The sequence below is a fragment of the Nomascus leucogenys genome, chromosome 2 (genome assembly GCF_006542625.1).
Source record: "Nomascus leucogenys isolate Asia chromosome 2, Asia_NLE_v1, whole genome shotgun sequence".
Classification (NCBI taxonomy): Eukaryota; Metazoa; Chordata; class Mammalia; order Primates; family Hylobatidae; genus Nomascus; species Nomascus leucogenys.
In genome coordinates, this window is record NC_044382.1 from 35,565,726 (window position 1) to 35,590,450 (window position 24,725).

Here is a 24,725-nt window from a genome sequence, read left to right on the forward strand (position 1 = left end):
CTTAGGATTTAGTGCTTAGTGCAGGTGTTAAGTGGCGTCATCCATGATTGCTAGCTCCTCTCCTTGACATCTGAGGTTAAAAGTTAACACATTAAAAAGGGGCACTGATCTTTGGGGATTTCTGAGAATTAACAGCTCAAGGATCAACACTCCCACCTCTTCCAAAGCTAACTGATGGACTGGGGAAGGAATTATTATAACTTATTTTGTCAAACATTAATAGGCATCAAAAGAGGCAATGCTGGCAAAAGCCTGTGGTACATAACACATGAAGACACATGAAGACACATATACCCTGCTCCATGTACAGAAACCGTTTCGAGTGCCACAGCCACAAGAAACAGCATGGATTGTTACAGAACAAGTGCAATCCTACTATTATGTGTTGGAGTTTAACAGCAAGGGGACACACACACACACACACACACAAAGTAGCCTGAAATTTCATGTTGAACCAAAACTATGAAAAGCAAGCAGTTTGTTTTCTTGATATGGTTGGCCTTCTTAAACATCTAAAATTGTCATAGTCATTAGCAAGTAAGCCTTTAAAACACCAAGTAAAGGGAAAACCTTGTAAGAAGTATAATTTCTGGGCTTTGAGATCTTGGACCAGGACAGCATTCAATATTTTGTTTGAAAATCTTAGCTGGAAGCATAAAAATATTGGTTGCTTTAACCATAACCTTAAGTTTTTGCCTACTTTATGTTTCAAGACTCAGTGTGATAAGTTGTGAGTCTGGGGAAAAGATTCTGTTCATACGGAAATGGTAATTTTGCATAACTGACTGCTACCTTAACATAGCGTGGGAAGAGCCAAAATCTTTGCCATCTGAGCTTTCAACTCTGAAACTTGACTGTAGGTAAAAAGAGCTACACCATCAAATCTACTCTTTAGTTCTCATATAATTCAAGGAGAGTCCAGGGTATGGAGTCATTAATAGGAAATGATGCTATGAGCTAGTATTTCCCCTTAGGAAGTCTGGCAAAAAGAAACAAATTAAGAATCTCTCTCTAACCTCCAAGCAAAGCCTGTAGGTCAAAGGTGACACTATTTGAGCTGCAAGTTTAGAACAGTATGGTTAACTCTATTGTGTTGTTATTTATTTAATGTGTGATTTTGATGTCAGCAATCAAAGTACTATTTGGTTCAGCTTCCAAGGATGTCTTTCTAAAGTGCTGACATAATCATTCTAGCCCCCACTTGGAAACTTCTGAGAGCTCCCAGTTTTCAGGAGTCAGTTAAAAACCTTTTCCTATAGTTTTCAGGACCCTTAGCAAATGGACTGAATCCAACTCTCTGGCATTGTCACCCACTACTTGCTAACAAATAACCCACAGTCTTTCACAACTATGTCACTTTAATACAAACAACTTGATTAACGTTGCTCCTCTGCGTGGCTGTCCCTCCTATCTCTACTCTTTCTCTGCCTAGAAAATTTCTATTGATCTGTCAGAGCCCAGTGCCAGTAGAATTAAATTATTTATCCTCAGTGATGCCATAACACTTTATTCATCTTACTGGAGGTCATTTAGCACACTGTATTATAGTTCGTTCTATCTTGATAAAATGGGAGTGCCTTGAAAAATGAAGGACCTATTTTACTTATCTTTGGCTAATGGTAAATATTCAATAAAATGTTTACTGCACTGAACAGAGATTAACTAGAGTAGATTTTAATAGCTTGGGTTCTGAGAGTAGTACTAAGTTCAACCCCTGTTCCTCTCCTAATCAGCCGCTTCTTCAAGTGTCTGCACTTCAGGCTTATAATTTATAAAAACAGAGCTAAACATATTAACCTTATAGGGTTGCTGTGAAAATTGAATGATGGATATAAAGCTGCTTAGCTCAATATCTTGTAAACAATAAGCTGTAAGTAAAAGTTAGCTATTACTATCATCATTATTATTTCTGGACTGTATTCATTTAAAGGATTCATTAATTTTAATTGAGTAAGCAATCAGTATGTATTACCAACATGGAAAAAGAAAAATTCCGTGAGCCCCCAAACATAATATCATATCTCCTAGCTGTTTTCCTCTCTGTCTCCTCCTAATCTAGGATATTTATTTCCCAGAACTGTGCCAAACACTGCTTCCCTCCCAGGTCCGTGAGATAGGTGGAGGACAGAAGTTCTGGACCACTGTGACAGGGTAAGCAGGTCGTTAGTGCCCACTATCTGACCAAACACAAGTTGTGTGTGAAACACATCACTATGACTCCCACGAGGAAGATATAGATGGATTCTCTGGGTTTGGGGGAGAGGGTGTTTCTAGACTTGCAGTTACTATCTTGAAGGTGTGTGGATGTGAGTGACAAAATAAAGGAGATCATGTTCACTATTAACCCTCAGCTGAATGTCTAATGTTAACCCTTGGAAAACAAGAGAAAGACAAGTAGGCAAAGAGAGAAAAGATTGTATGCCTTAGCTAGTTAGAACACAGAGGTCTCTTACCTTCTATTGAAAAAGAGGTGTTTTACCAGGTTAAAGAAACTGAATTACCCACTTCTCTTTCCTTTTTCTTTAATGCCAATCTTAAAAATGTTTCTCCAATTTTAGATATTTATGAGTTGGTTCTCCATACCGAGGCTCACAAAGGGCATTTAAGGGCTGAAACTGTCACTGCCACCAGATGCCTGAGGCCCCTGGTTGAATAAAAAATGGCAATGCAGAGAGGAGGCGGAAAAGCACTCTCCATAAAAACATTGGGTTGCTACCCATGCTCCGCACATGGGATCAGCCACTGATAAGAAAGCAGAGTGATTCCTAAAGGGAACTAAATGCAAACTTGCTGGGTACCATAGATCCCCTGCAGAGATAACGGTCAACAATCCTCCCACGCCTGTGTGCACACACTGCTCCTCCCACCCAGAGGTGGCATCTAGCTCCCCCCCGCCTTGAATCTGGCTGGATTGTGACTTGCTTTGGCCAACAGAATGTGACAGGAATGATACTTTGTTCCAGGCCTAAGCCTTAATAGCCCTTGCTGCTTCTGTTTGCCCTCTTGGAACTTGGGGCTGGACTCCTGAATGATGGGACAGCACCTGGAAAGAGGGGGGTCTTGTGGCAGAGGATCAAGGCATTCTGGTCAACACCTAGTACCAAAGTCCCAGCTGTGTGGAGTGAGGCCACCTTGGACCCTCCAGTCCCAGTCAAACCACCCCAGCTGATACCACAAGGGGCACGCATGAGCCCTTCTCAAATTTCTGACTCACAGAATTGAGAGTAATAAAATAATTGCTATTTTAAGTCACTAGGTTTGGAGATGATTTGCTATATAGCAATAGAAAATTAAAACATCTCATGGCTCTCTCCATCTCTCCATCAATAGAGTGGCTCCAATGGCTAGATGCCTAGGTTTCCACACCTTCTTTTCAGTGCTATGTTCCGTTTATTCCTAGAGCCCTCCTAATGATTATTCCGAAGCACAAAGTAAATACCTTATATAAAATGTTAACAACACGAGAGAATACTGTGCTAGTCGCTATGGGGGATATATACTTCAGCCCTGTAGTAGGGCTTGTTTCAAGCAAACTTGTTTCACATGAAAAGGTGCTGCTGGAAAGCATTTCTTCAAGTGGGGTTTCAGGATTTTGCCTAACTTTTGACACTAAGACTAGAGACAGAAGAATAGTCACCCCTAGACATCGTGTGTTTGTATGCGTGTGTGTGTGTTTCTATTATAGAAAATTAAAGCCAAGTCTAAGGAAATGGTTGGTAAATATTAACTAAGACCTTAAATACTATGAACTTTTATGTTCTAAAACATTTTATTTATTTATTTGAGATGCAGGATCTCACTGTCACCCAGGTTGGAGTGCAGTGGTGCAATCATAGCTCACTGTAAACTTGAACTCCTGGGCTTCAGTGATCTTCCCACCTCAGCCTCCCACAGCTAGTGCTATAGGCATGTGCCACCACATCCAGCTGATTTTTCATTTTTATTCTTTGTAGAGATGGGGGTCTTGCTATTTTGCCCAGGCTGGTCTCAAACTCTTGGCCTCAAATGATCCTCCCACCTTAGCCCCGCAAAACACTGGGATTACGGGTATGAACCACCGTGCCTGGCCAACATTGTGGATTTTAAAGAGTAAGTCTCTGAAAACATCCTTCTGAGGACACAAAATTGCCTGGATTTGATGGCTAAAGTTAAGTTCTATTGGCAGGGAGTTTATACAAAGTGTTATCTCCAGAACGCCAGAGGCCAGAGCACAGCCACGGATGCTTAGAATTGCTGTGAGGTGAACACCGCAGACTTCCAAAAAAGACTGAGGGAGCATCTCCTTGCTTCATACCAGGCTGGGCCTGAAGCTACACTGAAAAAGGAGTCAAGATGGCTTATTCCAGTTGCTTTCACAAAGACAACAAACCCCATGAATATGAAGGACGACCTTCCCAGAGTAATGTACATGTACTGTTCTCAGAAGTCATATACTATGACTTCGGCAATATTCTATTGATCACGTAGGCTAGCTCTATTCAGAGGTGGAGGGGGCTACACAAGGGAATGAACACTGGTGGACAGGATCACTGGGAGCCATGTTGGAGGCTGGCTGCCACATTCACCCAAAACCAATGTACTAGTGCCCACTGAGGAACAAACACAACGTCCCTGCTTTCCTGAAGCACACACGCTTGGAGAGGTCAGAAAGCCAATGGATCTAATCAGTAAGTAAATTTTATTACATGCTCTATAATTTGTGAAGTCCTATGTGTTAAATAAAATTGACAGGAGGCCATTGGTTTGGACTGAGCTCCTGCCCTAGGCTCAAGAGACCAAATAAAAATGCAGTCACTTCTGCACCATCAGGCCAAAAATAAGTTGTTTGTCTGACCTTCCAATAAAGGAGGGGAGAGATAACCGGCAAATCCCCAAACAGGCTAGTTTTAGTCAGCACAGAAGGAAGTCCCCTCTGCTTTAACTTTTACAAGGAAAGTTAAACAATTAATCTGCTTTTTGTTCTCTTCTTTAGCCCTTTTCTGTCTATAAAGCCAACCTCCTCTGCTCAGCTCACTGGAACATTCACTCTATTTTACAGAATGAGGTGTTGCCCAATTCTAGAATCGCAAATAAAAGTCAGTTAACATCTTTAAACTAAACTTGTTGTGATTTTGTCTTTTGATATGAAAACAGACTAAGTGGAATAAAAGGAAAAGAGAATGCAGGAAGTTGGGATTATAATTTTAAACAGAGAGATCTAGGTAGGCTTCACTTAGTACACTTGAAGGAAGTGAGAAATATGCCATGTGGTTTTACGGAAGAACAGTGTTCCAGCCACTGGGAACAGCAACTGCGAAGGCCTGGAAGTAGGAATGTGCCTGTGGTGTCCAAGAAACAGCAAGGCAGAAACAAGATGGCTATAGGAGAGATGCAGGAGACGAGACCAAGTAGTAACAGTAAGAGGACAGAGACTATGTGGGCGAATGTATGAAATGGGAAGCCACTGGATAATTCTTAGCAGACAACTGATACTATCTGACTTAACATTTAAAAAAATCTCATTCTGGTGGCTGATACCAGAATTGACAGGCCAAGGGTAGAAGAAAGAAACAAATTAGGAGGCTCTTGTAAAAAGTCAGACAAGAGGTAGTGGTGGCTTACAACATTATCAATGTAGGTGGTGAGGCATGGTCAGATCCTGGATTTATTGTGCATGATTAATTTGCCATTCTAGGCAAAGTTTTTATTTAAGAGGAACAGCATTTTTTATTAGATTCCAGATTTGTTGCTGCCAAATGGTGCTTTAGGGAACCCTGCACAAGTTCTGAGAAGCTTCATACGGATTTGCTCGTAAGAGCAATGAAGTGGGTCAGAGGACTGAAGCTTTATGTCTCCTCCCCAGTTTTATAAGGGCAGCTCTGCGTTAACATTCTTCAAATTGGGGGATGAGGAAAACCTTTGAAAGAAAGACTAGGAACCCCAATTCCCCAAAAGAAAAGACAGACCATAAAGACACACGCACACAAACTGTATAAAAAATACAACACCATTTATAAAATTGAAAGACAAACTATAGGTAAAAATATTTGCAACACAAATGAAGAAAGTTGAATATCCCTAAAATTTAAAAAACTCATAAATTCATAAGAAAACAGTCAAGTAAGAAATGGGCAAAGGGTGTTTCCAAAATGAGATTCATAAGAGTACTTCCTTCATTGAATTGTTGTGAGGATAAAATAACAATATATATATAAAGTATTTAACACAGTTCCTGGCACATAATGCTCAATCAATTTTACCCACCACTGCCGCCACCATAACCACCGCTGTTGTCATCATAACTACCAAGGTTGACACCTTTACCACCACCCTTACGTTATCATCACCACCATCACCACCACCACCAGCAACTTCATCATCATGACAGTGTAAGAGCGATTAGCAATGCAAATCTGAGCCAACTCTGAAGGTCAATTCCAATGCAGCTTTCCCCCAGGTACATTCTTCACTGCAAGTGATCAATTACATATTACCTTTTCATGGTTTTCTATTAGGATCTCAATGACAATGTTCTGAAATTTGATGTCCATGATGGCTGCTACTGTTTCTTCCTGAGGCCTCAGCAGAGTGGGTCCAAACACCACGCCAAGGTTTGCCACCGTCATCAAATTCTGCTTGTGGTTGTTAGCAACACTGGGAGGAAGGAAAAGAAAAGGTACCAATGAGAGAAATTGTGTACACAGAGATACCAACCACCCTGTATCCTTCCTATCTTCCTATCTACAGACTCCTCATCTGTAGGAGCCAGAACTTGGAACATTGTCAGATGCCACAGAAGTCAGAAAATCTACCACATTTCAGAAATTTTCAGAATCCAGGCTATTTTGCTATTTCAGGATATGACACGCTTTATCATTTCCATTTTGCCTAGAACAACCAACCAACCAAAGCAACCATCTGCCAAATTACTAACCTTTGAACATCTGAATCCCTGTTTCGCAAGTCCAGGTAACTGCTAATCCCTCTTAATTACAATTTATGTACTTGGCATCTGCTTAAACTGCAATCATTAGCATTTTTCTCCATGGCAAATGTAAAACCTCTTGATGGCTTTAATATATCTGCAAACATAAGCACTAAATAGACATAATTTTTAAAATGGGCAGATCTGGATATTTAAAACCAAGTAAGGAAATTCAGCACTTTAGATTTAAAGTATTAAAGGCCGATCAGGTTAAACATGTGGCTCATATTAAGTGAAATGTGGCATAAACAGAAATAAAAATGCACTAGCGTATATTCATCTATGTGGCTGTGTTTATATTGTCACTTATAATCAAAGTCTAACAAACACACAGGGTCAACAGTCGCTGACCCTGTGAGTAATTTGCTAAAGACGTAGGCATATTTTTGAATAAACAACTACTCAAAAGATGTATCTGAACTCCATACCCAGGCCACCAGGACCTAGCTATAAAACTCAATTGTTCAATTGCTGGCCCCATGTATAAAAACATATAAATCATCTACTTGGCAACAAATAAGTTAAAAGTTAATGCCATTCAGTTTTGTTGAGAAAATATCAAGAGCTTCTCTAAATCACTTGTTACAAGAAGGAAGCTATTCATTACTAACTTGAAACTAGAGACAAATTTGGTAGAGACAGGCAGTTTGCACAGACCTACCTCCCTAGCATTTAGTGCTATTTATATGGAGTATTTTTTCACACAATTCTATAAATGCCTGCAGTGTTTCTCACTGTTTCTCTGGTACACATTTTTTTTTTTTTTTTTTTTTTTTTTTTTTTTTAGGAATTAAAGAGATTATACTGCCTTAAGTGCTGGTTTTTAAACTGAGCCTTTATTGAAATACTGTATCAACCAATTTTATTAGCAGATGTGTACTTTTCTATAATTTTTTAGGGCTAAGAGTTTAACTTTCTCCTCTAAAGGTGGGCAGAGCATGGTCAGGTTTATGAAACTTTAACTGTGGCACAGCCCAGTTAGAAAGAGGATTTGCTTTTTGATTGCTAAGCAACACCTGCAGCAGGGAGAGTGGCCTGTTTCTGGTCCACATAAAGAATATTTTATAAACATTTTCTTAGTTCTTGCCGAGTCTCCTGGTTTTACTTATGTTTTCCATTCTACCCAAAATCACACCACATTTCCAGTCTGACAAAATTAATGCAGATGATCAAATTCTGACCTGGCAAGGGGGAGAGACTTTGGTTCTGTGCCTCAGTCAATCAGCAAGTATGCATATTTACAAGCTGCTTTTAACAACACTACTTTCAACATCAGCTCCACTGTGTGGCAAGGAAATTCTATGTCCTTATACTTCCCCTCCCAAAAGAGCTAAATCATTAAACTTACCCTCTTGTCACAAAAGTCCCATGTGCAAGTGAATCAACAAGCTATTTTTTTATGAAAGTACCTTCAAATTGTAGACCAATATAAAAACACATGGTTTGGATGATGATCATTTTTCCCCGTCAGGCTTCTCCACACTACATCTGACTAAAGTAACAGCCTCCTAACTAGGGTTCCTGACCCAAGAACCTCTAACTTCAGCTTTATCCTCCCTGCTATCAGCAGTTCCACCTAAAACTCAGCTCTCACACCTCCCCTGGTGAGAACACAATGGCATGGCATATGTGAATGTTTAGCAGTGCTTTTATTGTTTAATTGTTCTGATAATGACGACTGTAAACCTCTAGTGGGCCCCACTGTTTTTCTTTCTTTCCTTCTTTCTTTTTTTTATTATTATACTTTAAGTTTTAGGGTACATATGCACAACGTGCAGGTTTGTTACATATGTATCCATGTGCCATGTTGGTGTGCTGCACCCATTAACTCGTCATTTAGCATTAGGTATATCTCCTAATGCTATCCCTCCCCCCTCCCCCCACCCCACAACAGTCCCCGGTGTGTGATCAAGGCCTTTCTCTGTCATCCAGGCTGGAGTGCAGTGGCATGATCATAGTTCACTGCACCCTCACACTCCTGGGCTCAAGAGATCTTCCTGCTGGGCTCAAGAGATCTTCCTGCCTCAGCCTCCTGAGTAGCTAGGACTACAGGCATGTGCCACCACACCTGGCTAGTTTTTAAATTTTTCTGTAGAGACAGAGTCTTGCTATGTTGCCTAGGCTGGTCTTGAACTCCTGGTCTCAAGTGATCCTCCCAGCTTGGCCTCCCAAAGTGCTGGAATTATAGGCGTGAGCCACTGTGCCTGGCCTGCCCGACTATTTTTAACACAAAGACTGAACTCTTATAAAACAGCATACCTTTCCTCAAATCACCACTAGGCCTTCCTGTGCCACCTCCCAGCTCTGGGTCCCTGGGCAGAGTGACTCAATATTTCTAAGCTTTGGGTTCCTCATTTTTTAAAAAAAGAAGAGGTTGGGTGAATAACATACCTACTTCATGTGAATGTTGTACAGATTAAATGTGATAATGCATGGGATATGTGGTAATTATCATACTAATTCACTTTTCACTCTCATTCCACTTCCACACCTCTCTGCCTTTGTCCATATCATTACTCTGCCTGGAATGTTCTTTTGCTGCTTTCTTTGCTTGGCAAACTGTTAATATGCAAGGCTCAGCTCAAATGGCCCATTCCTTTCTGTACTTTCCTCTCACCTTTCTCCAATCCTCTATACCCAGTGAAGGCAGAAGTGTTGGCCTGCTTCTGCATTTATTACACAGTGTTGTCATCCCTACCAAGGCCTGAGAAGAGGAAGTATGGTATTTTATTTGGTAGCACCAGTGCTGAGCACACTGCTTGGCACAGGAGGTGCACAATGAGCTTTCACTGAGGCATTAAAAGATGAGGGGAGTTTCTGGGTAGGCCTAAAACAATTATTCCCAACCCAGCTACTTATTCATTAAACTTCAAATGATTTTGGGGGAATGTATCTCAACTATCCCAACCTCCCTTTTCAAAGTCTTGAGCTATGTTCCATTTCTTAGACTTAATTAATGAGTAATAATTACTCTGATTTGCAGGCCCCAGTGCCCAAAAGCATTTGGAAAAAAGGTATAGTAATTCTGGATTAGCAACCCTGAATATAAATAAGCTTGAGGTTACCCAGCATAATTCATTTCCCTTTTAATGATCCATGTTATTTTAGAACTTAAAAGACACATTGATCTAAGTCTTAGGAAACTTTTTTTTGGGTGGGAGGAGTTACACCTTTCATTATTAATGACCATTATCTTTCAGCACACTGCAGTAATAAATTGATCCGTCACTTGATTATTACTGCTCACAACTTGGTACAGCTATGTTCATTACTCCAGAATGAATTATTAATGGCTTGAGATCTCTATGTATCCCGGACAGAAAGGCCTAGACCTCAGCCTCTGCAGGCACCAGCCATCCATTATAGCTAGATGAATTTACAGATGCGTGGGAAACAGGCTGGCAGAGCACTGGGGAGCCGGTCCAGCAGAGGCCATGGGACTCGTTCATTAGCAAGGTCTATAAAACACAGAGAACCTGCTGCTTTGCTAAATTGAGCTGTCTGAGTTCCTCCTCACACGGCTCAGAATGTCATGTTGAGTCTTGACTTAAAATCTACACAGAGAAGTTTCTTATACACTTCACACTGCAGTGAAGGAGTCTTTGACACATACCTTTCAGATCCCTATGTCCACATGGACTACTCTGCTGTGGTGTCTTTTGAAAGAATTGCCAATTCTATAGGCTTCCTTTGGATGCTGCAGAGAAACAGTTTTGCATGTGATATTCACTTGGGAGAGACCCAGTTTCTTCTGTGATCATCAGAATGGCTGCATCCACTGAGAAGCAGTGGATCTCCTGAGGGGCATGACTTCAGGGCAGTTGTTGGGGGTGGGGAGGTGTAGGTACCCCATGTTTCAGGCAGTTCCTGCATGAACTGGAATCAATGAGGAAAGCGCGTGTTTCACGAAAATGGCCTTGGCAGAGGGGTCTCTTGCCACCTCTGCTTTAAGGGGAAATAGATGGAGACTCTGTTTTGGTCTGATATCCTTTGAGAGGCAGAAGGAGGTAAATCACTTCCAGATAAAGAAGGTAGTGGGGCTGGTGGCAGAGAGAGTGTTATGATGGGAATAGACAGTAGCCAACCCTTGTGGGGCTTGTAAGGCAGACACCCCCAGGCTGTCATAGGGATCACATCTGTTTTCCTAGAGTTTAAATGAGAGCCAGAGCTCTGTAAGTGCTAAGTAGTACTTTAAAACACCAGACTGGTCCTAAAGTATTCCAACAATACAAAAGCTTATTGTAAGGTTTGCAGATAAGTTTCATCTTGAGGCCTAGAATGCTATGTTGAAAAACGTCAAAGAGGAGTACCGGCTCCTCTGGGTACAATGTAGTGACAGATTCACAATGTACCATGGGTTGGATGGGTGCAGCAACACCCCATCCCACTTATCCACCATCTCTTACTTGTTTGCTTCAGCTTCCAATATTAAACAGTAACTTAGGCTTACAGAGCGTTTTAGACTTTTTAAAAAAGCTCTACAACTTTTTACATTTATCTGACCTACGTAATAACTCTATAATAGTAGCGCTCAAACTTTCTGACAATGACCCAAGGTAGGAAGTATATTTTACCAAGCAATACACACATACATAAACAGACAGGCACACACCCCCACACCATATCAGAAACAAAAGTTTTCAGGAATAGTAAGCATGACACACTCTGATATTTTCTATTCCCATCCTATCCTATTCAATTCTATTTTTATCCAATAAATTGTTTTCATGAGCCACTTATATGCCGAGAACTACTATTTGAGAAATACTGCTATAGAGGCACAAAGTACAAATATTCTCTCCAATTTGCAAATTTGGACAATAAAGCTAAGGAAGATCATAGCACAGTAGTTGGAATCAGACAGACATTAACAGCTGGATGGCAGCAGGCAAGTCACCTGGCCTCTCTAAACCTGTTTCCTCACATATAAAATGGGAGCAATAATATGTAGCTTGTAGCTTGTAAACTTGAAAGGCTGATTAAGTATGATTCTGCAAGTAAATCCCTTAGCATGAAATAATGGCTTAATAAATGACATCTGCTCTTGTCATGGTGGCTGTCGAGGTAGTGGTGATGAAAGTGGTAGCAGTAGCAGCAAGTGCCAATTTAAAGCCACATTGTTAGTTGGTAGTTTCGCTTGGTATCCTGTCCAGGAACCCCTAGTGGCCTGCTTCTGCTTGGGGCAAGAGGTCGCATCTTCTCCACTTATGTTTCAAAGACTTCCGTACCCTACCTATTTGTATTTCTCCTCTTTTCACTCTTGTGTGTAAAAAAAATTATGAAATACTTTGAATCTATAGAAAACCTCAAATCAGGAGCGCCTCTGCCCGGCCGCCCCGTCTGGGATGTGAGGAGTGCCTCTGCCCGGCCGCCCATCCTCTGGGATGTGAGGAGCGCCTCTGCCTGGCCGCCCCGTCTGGGAAGTGAGGAGCGCCTCTGCCCGCTCGCCCCCCGCGCCCCCCACCCCCACCCCATCTGGGAAGAAGTGAGGAGCATCTCTGCCCGGCCGCCGCATCTCTGCCCGGCCGCCCCATCTGGGAAGTGAGGAGCACCTCTGCCCGGCCGCCCATCGTCTGGGAAGTGAGGAGCGCCTCTGCCCGGCCGCCCCGTCTGGGAAGTGAGGAGCGCCTCTGCCCGGCCACCCATCGTCTGGGAAGTGAGGAGCGCCTCTGCCCGGCCGCCCTGTCTGGGAAGTGAGGAGCGCCTCTGCCCGGCCGCCCCGTCTGGGAAGTGAGGAGCGCCTCTGCCCGGCCGCCCCGTCTGGGAAGTGAGGAGCGCCTCTGCCCGGCCGCCTATCGTCTAGGATGTGAGGAGCGCCTCTGCCCGCCACCCCCCGCCCCGGTCTGGGAAGAAGTGAGGAGCATCTCTGCCCGGCCGCCCCGTCTGGGAAGTAAGGAGTGCCTCTGCCCGGCCACCCCGTCTGGGAAGTGAGGAGCGCCTCTGCCCGGCCGCCCCGTCTGGGAAGTGAGGAGCGCCTCTGCCCGGCCGCCCCGTCTGGGAAGTGAGGAGCGCCTCTGCCCAGCCGCCCCGTCTGGGATGTGGGGAGTGCCTCTGCCCGGCCGCCCCGTCTGGAGGTCTACCACGGAGGCCAGATGCAATGTGGGGGCTGGACGTGGTGGCTCACGCCTGTAGTCCCAGCACTCTGGGAGGCCAAGGCGGGTTGATCACTTGAGGCTAGGAGTTCGAGACCAGCCTGGCCAACATGGCGAAACATATGAAAAATACAACAGACAAACCAACCAACCAACCCAGCAACAACAAAACAGGTCTACCCTGGAGTCGTACTCTAATTTTTTCTATTTTCCTCCCTTTCTGATCCTTTATCCCACTTTCTTTTTCTTCCTCTTCCTTCTCCTTCTTCTTTGTCAAATAGAGGATTGAGTTATTATCATTGATCCATACAAAGTCCCTCTCTCATTTATTTTCTTTAATTTCCACCCCCCATTTCTATTCCCCATCTTCCCATGTGCAACCTTCCTAATATGTTTGATATGTATCTTTTTGTTTGTATGTATTTTTAGAAAATGTTTATTGTTTTTGTGTGCAAAAAAAATTAATAAAGAAAACCTCAAATCATAATAGTACTTCTTTTCTTTCTTTCTTTCATTTTTTGCTTTTTTTTTTTTTTTTTTTGAGATTAAGTTTCACTCTTGTTGCCCAGGCTGGAGTGCAATGGCGTGATCTCGGCTCACTGCAACCTCTGCCTCCCGGGTTCAAGCAATTCTCCTGCCTCAGCCTCTGGAGTAGCTGGAACTACAGGTGCGTACCACCACGCCTGGCTAACTTTTGTATTTTTAGCAGAGACGGGTTTCATCATATTGGCCAGGCTGGTCTCGAACTCCTGATCTCAGGTGATCCACCTGCCTCAGCCTCCCAAAGTGCTGGGATTACAGGCGTGAGCCACTACACCCGGCTACAGTACTTATTTTCTATCACTTCCCTACAAGCACTTCTGGCACAACAGGTTGAGGGCCTCACATGGAGCCAAAGCAAAGCCACCAAACTCACTCTGCCTTCATGACACCAACAACATCATGCCCCTAGCCTGCCCAGCAAGTTCTCCCCCACCAAACAAAGCCCACCACCCTACAAAGAACAGTTCTGAGCACTCCACTGACCACTGGAGGCCATACCAAGCTTTTTCCTCTAAGAGACACGTCATGGTCAATCCCATGGGACATTTCTACACCAGCTGCTCCCCTGTTCACAAATACCTTAGGACTAGGGGCTGGATCACGACCTTGGAATGCATCTTCTGCAGAACACAGGCAGGTGCTGGGGTAGGCCTGAGATGACCAATTCTGAAAGTATTATAGGTAAGTGGGTGGGTACCTAAGCTGCAGTCAATATCACCCTTCTCTCTACTACCCTCTCAGGGAAGCTCCAAGCTCTAGGGCTGAAGAGGATTAGCTGGAAATGAAGCTGCTGGAACAACACTTTTTTGTGGCTAACCAGACAAGTTTAGTTTCCAGGGCTGTTAATTTGGTTCTTTTCACCAGCCTCAAATCCATCCTTAGTATATAACAGAGGATGGCGGGGGGAATCCTCACTGCCACTCACTGCGTGTTTTCTACCAAGTCAGGCTCTGTGTTGCCTGGATACTACCTGGACTCGGTGAGGCAGGACTGCTCCAAACAGCGCTGAGGAGGCCTCTGTCGAGAACACCCGTCAGGGCCGTGAACACAGCTTGCTGGACTGCCCCAATGGTGGCACCAGAATGAGGGTGTCAGATACATCGTTCTGTGTACTGACTGAGGCCTGGCTCACCAACCACATTTAACATCTTCCTGGGAATGGTTATCTAGTGAGAAGCCAGACAGGAAGCTTGGAATAATTAATTGAGTGCTTATGGTCGGTACTTCTACACAGTGTCTCCTAACGGGAGAACCCTTTGAGGCAGGCAGGTACCACTATCACTACCGCTTTACAAATGAGGAAAGAGAAGCACTGAGAAGGTAAGTAATTGGCTCGAGGTTACACAGCTAATGACGGGCAAAGCCAGGAGGGGAATGAAGTCTGCAGAGTCCATACTCCCAACCCCAGCTCTCTCCTGCTCCCACTCCACCAGCACAAGTCCAACCTACGCTAAAAAGGCATTCTTCTTCCTCAGAAAATTCAACCCAAAATGAAGTCACCGTGGGGGAAAAATCAGTGGTTATAATAGGAAAAAGAGGGCCTCTCCCTCATTCACTTCACAAATCACTAAATCAGAAGAAGTAACAACAAAAGAGAGAAAGAGAGCATTTATGCCTGTGGGAGTGATACTGGACTAAACACTGTTTCTTCCTCTTTCTTGCAGCGGAAAATGGCTGCACACTTGACAAAATTATGAAAATGATGAACTACCCTCAAATATGATGGCATTCCATTTATAGCTGTCTGGCACAGTCAGAGCCGGTTCCTAATAATGAAAGAGTGAGCCCTGTAAGATTGAGAGAGGAGGAGAAATAAAAAAAAAGGAGGGAAAAATAGCCAAAATGGGTTCTGTAGTCCAAAAAGGAGATAATTATGGCCATATATGTATTCATCCAGGCTGTACCGCTTCCATTCAAGGATGTCAAAGCTCTGTGAATAGCTAGCAAAGTGTTCTCTGCTTCTGGGGAAATACATAGCTACATTTCAGATGGGTAAAGAAGGCTGCTGAGATGTTAAGTACTGCTCAGTATTACTTAGGTCCACTTTAGCCTCCACAAACAGAGGCCCACTTGGTACTGAAAATTGTCTAGAGAAAAGGTAAAAGGATTTGGGGGAATTTAAAAAAAGACAAGATACCTTTTTGCATATAGCTTGCAATCTAACGCAGAGGTATTCTAAAATCTGAGGGTGTAACTAGCTCTATTTCCACTCATCTTCTCTAACTCAACTCCATTCCCTATTTAAAATCTACCAAAGGCTTCTGACTGTTCTAAATTTCAAGTTGAAACTCTTTAGCATCCAGTATGGTAGCTCCTCAAAAAACTAGACTCAGAATTACCATATGATCCAGCAATTTCACTTCTGGATATATGTGTAAAATAATTGAAAATGGGGTCTTGAAGTATTTGTGCAGCCATTTTTATTGTAGTATTATTCGCAATAGTTAAAATGCAGAAGCAACCCAAATGTCTACTGATGGATGAACAGATAAGCAAAATGTGTTACATACAAACAATAGAATATTATTCAGCCTTAAAGAGGAAGGGAATTCTAGCATATACTATGACATGGATGAATCTTGGGGATATTGTGTTAGGTGACATAAGCCAGTCACAGACAGACAAATGTTGTATGATTCTACTGATATGAGGTACTTAGAGTAGTCAAATTCACAGAGTTGAAAAGTAGAATGGTGGTTGCCAGGGTCTGGATGAAAGGGGAATCGGGAGCTTTTGTTTAATGGACACAGAGTTTCAGTTTTACAGGATTAGTTATGGAGATGGATGGTGTTGGTGACTGTACACCACCACTGAACTGTACACTTAAAAATAGTCAAGGTAGTAAAGTTTACATTATATGTATTTTACAATAACAACAAAAATATATTTTTTTAAAGAAAACCCTTGGCAAAGGACCTACAGGATCCAGCTGACCTCTCAAGGCCCTCCTCTACCCAGTCCCTGTACTCTCCCACCTCTAAGCTAAAATTCTCTTGGGGCCTCAGTTCCTTCCTTCCTAATGTTGATCCCCATTCCTGGGCCACTCTGTAGCCCCTCTCCCTCTTGACTTGGCTCTGTCCTCCTTGCCACTCTTCCTCAAAGTGGTCTTTCTGGACACCTCACTCTAGGTCAGGTCCCTTACTATAATCCTAATTCTTCAATTCTCTTTCCTGGTACTTATTGAATTATAAATATATCACCATTCAGGGAATTGACACTTTCTGTCTCCTCTACTTAGCAGAGCTCCAAGAGGACAGGTATGTCATCAGCCTCCCTCACTGCCACACACCAGTGCCTAGCAGTTTGCATATCATGTGTTGAATGGAAAACAAAGGAACATGTGGATGTTTTGGGAGGCCACCTTCTTCTAAGTGTGTCAAGGCTCAGCTGCACTAGGTACCTGGGTTAAACATGTCACCTACTGCTGTCTTAGAGCCTTTGCCAAGCTGGGGGCGGTGGGGGGCGTGGTTGGCCACAGTAGCTCATCCCGACACAGACAGCATATACTGCACTAGGTGTCTCTCCCTGGCCAATTTGGAAGGTATAACAGCCAAAAAAATATTTACAAGGTCTAATAATTATTACATGCATTACCTAATATGCATTGTATAATATAGCATGAGCTCACACTACTATACCAGGATCCTTTCAGTACATTTAATAGCTCTCTAAGACAGTGTCTCCTATCTCTCCTTTTCTTTATCCATTTCTGAAATCCCTTTATTTCCTGCCTGTCTTTGATTATTACTAGCATTTCCATCAACAGTAACAGCAACTAGCATGAACTGAGAATTTACTGTGAGCCAGGGATAACCACTCCCTCAATTATCTCATGTGATCTTTAAAGTAACCCTAGGAGGGAAATTCCATTAATATCCCAAATGGAGAGGCTGGAGCTCAGACAAATTCAGAAATCTGTCTAAGGTCACATATCTAGAATTTGAGACCAAAAAGTCTGCAGTCTGATTTCAAAGCTACTGCTCTTAAATGCTCTAGTATGAGGCAAAGAGAGAGAGAGAGAGAGACAGACAGACAGAGAGAAAGAGAGATACAATATATATCCTGTTATTTTATCTCATTTGCTTCTCTTCTTTTCTACATGGCCTAACCTTAAGGAGATCATAGGTCAAAGAAGAACCTGATTATTTTTACAAGGATAATTTGAAAGCAAACAAGATTAGCATCATCTATGTCCACCAACAGTATAAAATCTCTAAGCTTTTCTATTGGTAAATGAACTAATCTGGGTCATGGGAATTACTAGAACCCAAGAAGAATGATACTTTTGCTGTAAGCTGCCTAGTTTTCCAAAATTAGTCATTTAGAGATTAAACAGGCCAACCTGCATTTTATTTGCCCTACATTGTCTCAGCTACCTGGGATTTGAGAAGTCTTATGCACAGGGAAAACACATTCCTTAGATCCAGGGGTTAACTGATTAGCTTTCACCTATCTCATCCTGGACAGTTTAGGCTTCAGCTAGTAGCTGTATTCTTGGTCGCAGTCCACAGGGCGCAGATGGGGAAGAGCAGCATTCACATATAAAAAGACGTGCAGAGAAGCTGACTCAGAAAGCCTTTCTTCCTGGAAAATTACTTAACTAATTTAAATTACATAACAATTCATTCTAAAGTCCAATGTAATTAACATTTGCAAAGCATTTTATAGTTCATAAAATGCTTTCACATTCATTATCATTGATTTATTGATCAGTTCTCACATCTAGAAAAAGATGCCAGAGGGTAAATAGAGGAGGTTTAAAAGTTGCACATGTGTATGCCAGTCTGGTATTGTTACCAAGTGCTGCAAATGCCGGTTCCTGTTGTTAGTGACATTTCCTTCAACCACACAATCTACCACCTTTAAGCTAACATTGTCCCAAAGTCAAGCAAGTCATGGAGACATTGCTTTGGGACTTTCTACCAAACAAAGAAAGTACAAGGTGACCCAGCACAAAGGCCAAAACTGCAACATCTATTTTTCAATTACCAACTATTTTTTAGCACCCATTGTGTGCCAGGGAGTGCTTTAAGTGCTGGAGATATACTGGTGAACAAGACAGACTCCTCCAGTTTCCTGTCTTAGAGAAGCTTACATTCTTTTGGAGTAGGACAGGCGATAAGCAAAGAAAATTTATGGTGCTATGGTGAAACAGCCAGCATAAAAGGGATGGGGAGTATAGAGGAAATGTTTGTAGCTTTAGACTGGTGGTCAAGGACGTCTCATGGAGAAGGCATGTCTTGACAAGCCATGAGGACATCTGGGAAGGGAGCTACAGGCAGAGGAAACAGCAGGTACAAACACCTTGGGGTAAGTACCTGTGTGGCATGCTGGTAATGCCAGTGTACCTGGAGCCCAGAGAGCAAGGGGGCAAGTATCAGGAAAAGTCAGAGACGTAATGGACTTGAGGGTGGCAAATCCTGGAAAACGTTGCAGGCCACTGTAAAAGCTTTGTTCTTCACTGAGTGAGATGAAAAGCAATTAGAAAATTTTGATCAGAGGAGTAACAGTATTGGTCATCCTCTCCATAGACTCAGAAAGGTCTCAACTAAGACCTAAATGCTGAAATTCCATAGGTTGCTTAACATTCAAAGAAAGATATGGCCAGTGTGGTGGCTTGCACCTGTAATCCCAGCATTTTGGGAGGCTCAGGTGGGCAGATCATTTGAGGCCAGGAGTTTGAGACCAGCCTGGCCAACATGGCAAAACCCCATCTCTACTAAAAATACAAAATATGGTGCGCCTGTAGTCCCAGCTACTCAGGAAGCTGAGGCAAAAGAATGGCTTGAACCCAGGAGATGGAGGTTGCAGTGAGCCGAGATCGCACCACTGTACTCCAGCCTGGGTGAGAGCAAGATGCTGTCCAAAAAAAAAATAAAAACAAAAACAAACAAAAACCAAAAAGAGATAAGAACTTTACAAGCTAGCATAAAACCCAATAACAGAATTCAAGACATGTACAAACCAGATTACAGTACTGTTCATATTTAATTAAAATGTGTCAGGCCCTGTGCCTTTGCACCTATATATCTGTGTTAACCTCATAGGTTTCTGCAGTTGTTCCCCATTTGCCTCTTGGTCATTGTGCTGGAGACCTCTACTGGGAAACCTGGTGGAAAAACAGAATCTTAGCCAAACCTGAACAGGCGCCTAGAGCAGGTAAGAGCTTTTAGGTGCCAGTTACCTGCTACCCAGCTAATATCCACCCATGATCAGCACCAATATTAACATTTGTAGAGTCCATTGAATTTCACCATTGTAACAATCTTTAATTAGTTAAAATAAACAGCAGTCTTCTGAAACTAGATCCACATTACTAGCACCATTTTACAGATGAAAGGACAGGGACAAAAGAAGCTAAATCAAAGGTTGAGGGACTGGCCCTTAGCCATGTGGCTTAGCTCCAACAGGAACAGTGGCTCTGGGTCCCAGCGCTGGGAGCTTGTCACTTCCCAAGAGATGTAAATCTCACTGCAGCTTCTATGGACATGACCATAATCCTTTCTGGAAAGACCAAGATTCCAAATCCACAGTTGGGTTCATGGGAAATGTTACAAAGAGATAGACAGATTGATAGAGAAGCATACACTCATGAAATACGCACCCTGGGTAACCTATCTCCTTTTGTGGTGATTTTTTAAATGAGGGAAATAACTCATGTGACTGGCATATTTTTGAAATGGAATGTACTTTCACCCCAAAAAGCAAACAGAAAATTACATTCCCTGCCACGAGTCTGAAAAAAAATTGGGAGGCTGAAGTTGAAAACGTTAGCTTTATTTCAAGGGCCAATCTACCAAAGTGACTGGAATTGACAAACCTACATGTCCTGTCATGGTACTTTTAGATTATGTTTGGATATTTGATTAGAAGAGAGAAAAAAAAACAGTAATGTATGGTGTCCAGAAAAGTTTATGCTCTTCATGTACAAGAGCTGAGACCCCATGGAAAAGTTCTGGAGGTCAATTCATACAGTGAAAGGTGAAAAACATCCTAGATCTCTAACATCCCTGAAGATTACTGGTATAGTACATCAACATTCCATATGTTTACATGTCTAACGCTAATGAATGGAATCCACTAAAAAAGGAATACAAATCTGCACAATCCATAAAAGTTAGAAACAATCTGAATTGATTACACCTTTATATCCCTCTCCTCCTGAAACTCTGTGGCAACACCTCCTAGCTCCTTGCTGCACTAAATCATTATCTCCTAAAATTTCAATGTAAGTTCAAGCCTAAGGGATACAACAGTTCCTCTTATTTTTTCATCCATACAAAATAACAGTGTTTATATATAGTGGTACATGTGAGGATAAGAGTGAACACACAAACTCTTCTGTTATATTTATTGCCTTAATCACAAAAATAGATTTGTCAGGGAATGAAGCCAATAAAGTTCTTACTTCAACACATGCAAAGCAAAAGCTGATTTATCTTCCTCAAAGGTGGCACAAAGCTGGAAACTCATTGAATTCTGCTACCATGAAAGCAAATTTTAAAATACAGGGTTGACAACAGAAACCAGAGATTCAAGGTGAGCAAACCAACTATCATTAGGCAGAGAAGAGCAGACCGTGTCTGGTAACAAAGACACCAAACGATTCAGAGTGAAGTCGAGATCTGGGTCCCTGATCCACCCAACATTCACACTCTCAGCAAGAGTCACTCACAAAGCCCAAACCTAAACAGATATTTTTCAAAGGGGAAGTCAAAGTGTTTAGTGACAAAGTTCTAAAATGCTTTCTATTGTGCAGGCATCATAGCCTGACATCTTAGTTGCTGTCATCTTGCTTTGCCTGGCTCAACAGAAAAGGTGGGTGAAGAAGGCCAAGCTGATGGCAGCTGAGATAGGGAGGAGACATACAGTATAGGCTACAGTGGCACTTCAAGGACAGAATGATGCACAATTCCCAGCAGAAAAGCCATCAGTAACTGACTTTCACAGACCAATCTGGAGAGTATATAAATCTACAGAGGTGAAACCACTTAACGAATACCAGATCCTCGAGCAAATCCAAACACCTCATCGTGGCCTATACGATCCAGCCCCTGCCTACTGACCTCTCCAACCTCATGTCATACCACCGTGCTCTTACTCACAGAGCTCTAACTACCCTGGCCTTCTGTCTGTTCCTAAACATACCAAGTATGCTCATACCCAATACCAACTGAACACCTATGAGATGCCATGCACCCTTCTGGGCACTGGGATAAAGAAGTGAACCAGACTGACAAGATCCCTGCTTTCATTCCAACAGCAGATAATACACAGATACATCAGTAAAAATGTCAGATTACAGAAGTGCCATGAAGAAATTAAACAGAGGTATCTGACGAAACCTGGTGAAGAGGACCAGCTTAGGTAGGCCAGGAAGGCCTCTCTAGGGAAGAGATCTATGAGCTGAGCCCATTAATCAAACAGTGCAGTCCAGAAGTCTACAACCTAGAGGCAGATGACAAATCACACCCTCAAACACCTAGGCAATAATAAGGTGTATCTTCAACCACAAGCATCAGCAATGCCTGCCTGAGACCTCTTTAAAATGAAGCTCAGGCTGGGTGCGGTGGCTCATGCCTGTAATCCCAGCACTTTGGGAGGCCGAGGTGGGTGGATCACCTGAGGTCAGGAGTTCAAGAGCAGCCTGACCAACATGGAGAAACCCCATCTCTACTAAAAATACAAAAATCAGCCGAGCGTGGTGGGGCGCGCCTGTAGTCCCAGCTACTCAGGAGGCTGAGGCAGGAGAATCGCTTGAACCTGGGAGGTCGAGGTTGCCATGAGCCGACGTTGCACCACTGCACTCCAGCCTGGGTGACAGACTGAGACTCCACCTCAAAAAAAAAAAAAAAAAAAAAAAAAAAAAAAAAAAAAAAAAAAACCCAATGCATTGTATTCCAAAGGAGTTCATTTCCTTTTCCATGGGAATTCTGAAGTCTGTGTCAACAGCTGCTGAGTACAACTGGAAGCCCTGCAATCGTTGCCACCATGTGGTTACCCGCACAATGATGCGAACACCCTGTGGCTTCTGGCTGCTCCTCCTGCCCATCTCTGCAGCCTCAACCCATTTAGGAAGCAGCTCCTCCCAAAAACATGTCACTAATAGATCCCACTGCTCAGTCTTCCATACAGAAGGCCACCTTCCAAAATTTACATCAAGGAGAAAGCCACACCACAACCCTGTTGCTATGTACCAGCATTTAGCTGGATTATATAAAGAGCTAAGTAATCATTAAGTAAGGGTGGGAAACAAAACAAACAACAAAAGAAAAAGTCACCCTTTAAAAAGACCCTTTGGGCTTGGTAAACTTGTGGGGAGAGGAAGAAGCATGGTTCAGGGAGTCCTGCTACTCTGCGAAAAGTCAGGATTCAGATAGTTTACTATAAAAATGACAAAAAAAAAATCACTTGTACTCACCAAAAAAAGTCTCTTCTCTATTTGGCAATGGAAAATAAAAATTGGTACTTAAGAACAGTGAGTGGCTTCAAGAAATGAGTTAATAAATCCTACACGTTACTTTCCCATAATGCCCCAGTGCAGCTACATGTTCTTCAGACTTCTGACGCATCGAAGAGAGGATGCCTACAGCCATGAACCTGGGTGATCAGCAGAACGCACACGTGGCATTTTCAGACATGCAGACAGATGCCACTCCCACCAGGAACACAGTGCTGCAAGGCTATGAGACTTGTACCAAGGCTATGATACATGTACTTATGTACCTGTACACACACGTCCACACACAAACGTCTACCTGGATGCATACCCCTTAAACATATATACACCCACATATGATTCCCATGCACAGAAGAAAACTTACGCAATAAAATGCTTCTATCTTCGTTAAGACAGAATCATGTAATGACATTAGCTAATGTCAGTTTGGTCTTTAGGTTAGGCCTATTTTTATTTTTATTTGTTTATGTATTTATTTAATTATTTGTGAGATGGAGTTTCGTTCTTGTTGCCCAGGCTGGAGTGCAATGGCGCAATCTTGGCTCACACAACCTCCGCCTCCTGGGTTCAAGCAATTCTCCTGCCTCAGCCTCCCGAGTAGCTGGGATTACAGGCATGCGCCACCACGCCTAGCTAATTTTTTGTATTTTTAGTAGAGACAGGGTTTCTCCATGTTGGTCAAGCTGGTCTCAAACTCCCAACCTCAGGTGATCCGCCCGCCTTGGCCTCCCAAAGTGCTGGGATTATAGGCATGAGCCATCACGCCCAGCCGATTAGGCCTATTTTTAAATAGCTTACCCTTTACTCTTTCTTTCAGTGCTATCGTTAGGGGGAAAAAAGATACATGTTTTCTCTTTTATTTTCTGATAAGTGAAAGTATTTACTGTGGAATAAGTGATAAAAAGCACAAAGAAAATAAAAATCACCAGTGATTCTACCATCCAGAAATAACCGTTATTCAGTGTTTTAAGGTATACATGTTATATTCCACGTTTTTTTCAGACACACACACTCATATTTCAAATCAAGTTGGAATCATATTGTAGACACCTAGTTTTATAACTTGTTTTTTACTGCATTACTATGAACTTTTCAAGTACCACTCATTGTCTCACTCAACATTGTTATGGTGGCACAGTGTTTCACTGTGTGGGTATTCCATAATTTAGAAGTCTCCCATTATTGGACAGTCAGATTGTTTCCAATATTTTATTGTTTCCACTAATATTGCAATGAATCTCTATGTACACAAATATGTGCATATATCTTTCTTTCCCTAGAATAAATTCATAGAAATAGAATTTCTGGATGAAAGGGCATACTTTTTTTGTTTTGTTTTGTTTTTTTGAGACAGGTTCTCACTCTCTCGCCCAGACTGGAGTGCAGTGGTGTGATCTCCGCTCACCGCAACCTCAGCCTCCCAGGCTCAAGTGATTCTCCTGCCTCTGCCTCCCAAGTAGCTGGGATTACAAGTGCATGCCACTACCTGCAGGGTAATTTTTGTATTTTTAGTAGAGATGGGGTTTCACCATGTTGGTCAGGCTGGTCTCGAACTCCTGACCTCAAATGATCCACCTGCTTCAGCTTCCCAAAGTGCTGGGATTACAGGCATGAGCCACTGTGTCTAGCCAGCATAAATATTTTTTTTTTTTGAGACGGAGTCTCG

General features: G+C 42.6%; 1 protein-coding gene across 6 annotated transcripts in view; it reads right to left on the reverse strand.

Annotated features, from left to right (window-relative positions):
• ARHGAP26 (Rho GTPase activating protein 26) overlaps positions 1-24,725 on the reverse strand; it is a 471,824-nt gene that overhangs the window by 101,759 nt on the left and 345,340 nt on the right. For all 6 annotated transcript variants that reach the window (XR_004033269.1, XM_030827217.1, XM_030827197.1 and 3 more), the window contains exon 18: positions 6,474-6,633. Coding sequence is in view for 5 of the 6 variants with exons in the window: in XM_030827217.1 (XP_030683077.1) it covers positions 6,474-6,633 (160 nt within the window). In the remaining variant the exon portion in view is untranslated. The remainder of the gene's footprint in view (positions 1-6,473; positions 6,634-24,725) is intronic.